The sequence below is a fragment of the Merops nubicus genome, unplaced genomic scaffold (genome assembly GCF_000691845.1).
Source record: "Merops nubicus isolate BGI_N331 unplaced genomic scaffold, ASM69184v1 scaffold39439, whole genome shotgun sequence".
Lineage (NCBI taxonomy): Eukaryota > Metazoa > Chordata > Aves > Coraciiformes > Meropidae > Merops > Merops nubicus.
Window position 1 is genome coordinate 1 of NW_008632367.1, and position 2,980 is coordinate 2,980.

Sequence of the window (2,980 nt, forward strand, 5' to 3'; positions counted from 1 at the left end):
TGCCCCCCGGCCAGCGACAAGATGTCCACGGGGCCCATGGTGCGAAAGCCGAGGATGCACCGGTACATCAGCACCAAGGTGCTGCTGGCCGAGGGGCGCGAGACCCCCTTCGCCGAGCACTGCCGCAACTACGAGAACACCTACCGGGTAGGGGCGCGGGCCGGGCGGGGCAGGGCGGGCCGGGCTGAGGGTGCTGCTCAACGGTCCACCAACCCCACAAGATCCAGGGCCTGAAGGACCAGGTGCAGGAGCTACACCGTGACCTCACCAAGCACCACTCGCTCATCAAGACGGAGATCATGAGCGAGATCCTGCAGAAGTCCCTGCAGATGGACGTGCAGATCGCGGCTCACTACTCCGCCGTGGAGATGATGCGCAGCGTCTTTGAGGAGGTACAGCTGGCTGTCACGCCCGGCAGAGCAGGGTCCCCCCAGGCCGTGCTGTGGCACGCTGCCCAGCTCCTTCTCCCTCCTCCAGGTCTGGGAGGAGACGTACCAGCGGGTGGCAAACGAGCAGGAGATCTACGAAGGTACCGTTGACTCTGCTCCGCTGGCCTTGAACACCCTGTGCCCGCTCCGGGGCAGGGTGGGGGGTGGGTAGCCGTGGCCACAGCTCACGCCTCTCGCCCCCCAGCCCAGCTCCACGACCTGCTGCAGCTGCGGCAGGAGAACAGCTGCCTGACCACCATCACCAAGCAGATCGCGCCCTATGTCCGCTCCATTGCCAAGGTGAAGGAGCGGCTGGAGCCCAGGTGAGGGGCACAGGGCGGCTTTTGGGGCCAGGGGGAACATGGCCATGGCTCATGCCCGTCCCACCGCAGACTGCAGGAGCCCTGGGAGCCCAAGGAGGAACAGGCACCAATGCTGCTCAAGATCTGCGACGACAGCGAAGCGATGCCAAGGTAGGCAACAGCGAGCACCCCACTGCCCAATCCCCCCGTGCCCTTTCCAGCCTCTGACCCTGCTGAGGTGCCTTCTCTTCCCCAGGGACACCTCAGCTGGCAGCAAGGAGGGGGCCCCAGCTGGGACCAGCGAGGGCTGTGTGCCCGGCAGCACCTTCAGAGACCCCTCCCCTAAAGGCAAGGACTGCAGCAGGGGCCAACAGAGGAGCGGGGCCGCGAGCATCGCCCAGGAAGAGCCAGCACCGTAGAGCCCAGTGCTGAGAACGTGCACCAGGGCTGGTGCTCACCGAGGAGGAGCTGTGCCCCACTTGACTGGCTCCTGTTGCCTTGTGCCATGAGCAAAGGCAGGACAACATGGCCCAGGCACACAGCGTCCCAGAAGCTGGGCTTAGGGCAACTTGCTTCATCTGAAGAAATAATTGTCTTTATGCTCTCCCTTTTGTGTGTTAGAAGTGAAATAAAAGGGCACAAGCACACACGTCCGCTTGGTTCTGCGGCTCTGGGCAAAACAGGCTGGGGGTGTCCAGCTGCTCCGGAAATCATGCCTGCAAACATGGGGCAAATAAACCCCAAAATGCCTGGTGCAGGGTAGAGCCCAGAGCTCCCTGCAGGGTCTGAGCTTCCTGTGCCAAAAGGCAGCAGAGCAAAAACACAGGCAGAGCTCTGGTTCTCGTGCATCTGTTTAAAAACTCACCGTGCTGTAGCACAGAGGACAGGCTTGGACATCTTCCTCCAGCTTCTCACTGGAACTAAGGTGCCTTCTCAGAGCCTAGTGAGCTCCCATCTCCTCACCAAGCTTCCAGTCACAGGATTTGGGAAAATAAAAGCTTACGAGAGGCTGCTACTCTCCAACGCGCCAAGAGGTCTCTGCAGATCGTGCTTGAAGTGAAGTTCATCCCTTCCTCCTGGTGCCATTGCATCCTGCCTCAGGCAGGCCCGGCCGTGGCACTGCTGGGAGAGGGGTCAGCACCAGCACAGGCACACTCCCAAAAAATCACTATCCTGGGGTACTTGCTACAAAGAACAACTCCAGAATAAAGTTTTCTTTCCATCGCCAGCCCACATCAAACACAAGTATAAAATGCCTTGTTTGCTTGTTTCAAAGTACACTTGTCCAAGTTTACAGCAGAAATGTTAACGTCTACAAAAAAAAAAAAAAGTTAAAAATTAACCTGCCTGAGGCACATTGGCTACAAGAGCAGGTCGCAGCTTCAGTGAGGACACATGCTAGAGGCACAGAAAAGCCCAAGCACGTGCCTATGGGCGACCACACAGAGAAATTGGTGCTCTCCAGCCGTTGTATTTTTGTTTTTCTCTTTTCTCCCAAGTGAAAAACCACTCCTAGTAAAAGACAAGCAAGGGCATTAAGCTGATGCTCCATGCAGAGCCTGCAGCACAAAGCAAGCCCTGTGCAGGAAGGAGCCCACATCGGGTAGGCCACACACCCACTGGGAAATGCAGAAGTAGGGATTCCAGTTTTGATTATGTCATCAGCACCTCAAGAGATCTCCAAATAACCACCAGACAGAAGTTAGTAATATTTTTCTTTGTTTTTTTATAAAAAAAAAAAATAAAACAAGAGAACCAAACCCAAAGCAATTTCCACCAGTGCCCCCTTTCCTGAGCCATACCCCGGCACCTTCGCCGGGGAACATCGCAAGCCCGGAGCGTGAGCTGTCAAGCAACTCATTTCCATTCCAGCCAGGAACAATAATGCAAAACTGAAGAAAACAGTGAACCTCTTTGGTGTGTAATGACAGAATAAGTTATACCCACAAAGCTCAAGTAGGAACCATTTCCAAACTGGTAACGTTTGAAATAGTGTTAGCTAGCCAAACTTGTCTCCCTGGTCAGAGAATTTCCCTAGAAGCATCTCCTAGTCATGTCGACACCCCAGCTTCCTCCCCAAAAAGCAGGAGAGGATCTCAAGTGCTTAAAGCCCTCGGCAAGCCTGGCAGCTGCGGTTTTTCTGCATCCCAAAAACCTGGGATTTCTGCAGGACGGAGGCAGCCTGGCAGGAGAGGAAGCAGTGCAATTTGGAAGCGGGAAGAGGGAACGGCGGCGACAGCGGCTGAAACG

General features: G+C 56.1%; 1 protein-coding gene across 1 annotated transcript; it reads left to right on the plus strand.

Moving 5' to 3' along the window:
* Window positions 1-3: 3 nt before the first annotated feature.
* On the plus strand, window positions 4-1,149 carry RNF207 (ring finger protein 207; the record flags this gene model as incomplete). Its single annotated transcript, XM_008947897.1, has 6 exons — window positions 4-147; window positions 222-392; window positions 478-529; window positions 634-751; window positions 821-901; window positions 987-1,149. Coding segments are annotated over 6 exons (729 nt in total), but the record flags the coding sequence as incomplete, so codon positions are not given.
* Window positions 1,150-2,980: the final 1,831 nt, after the last annotated feature.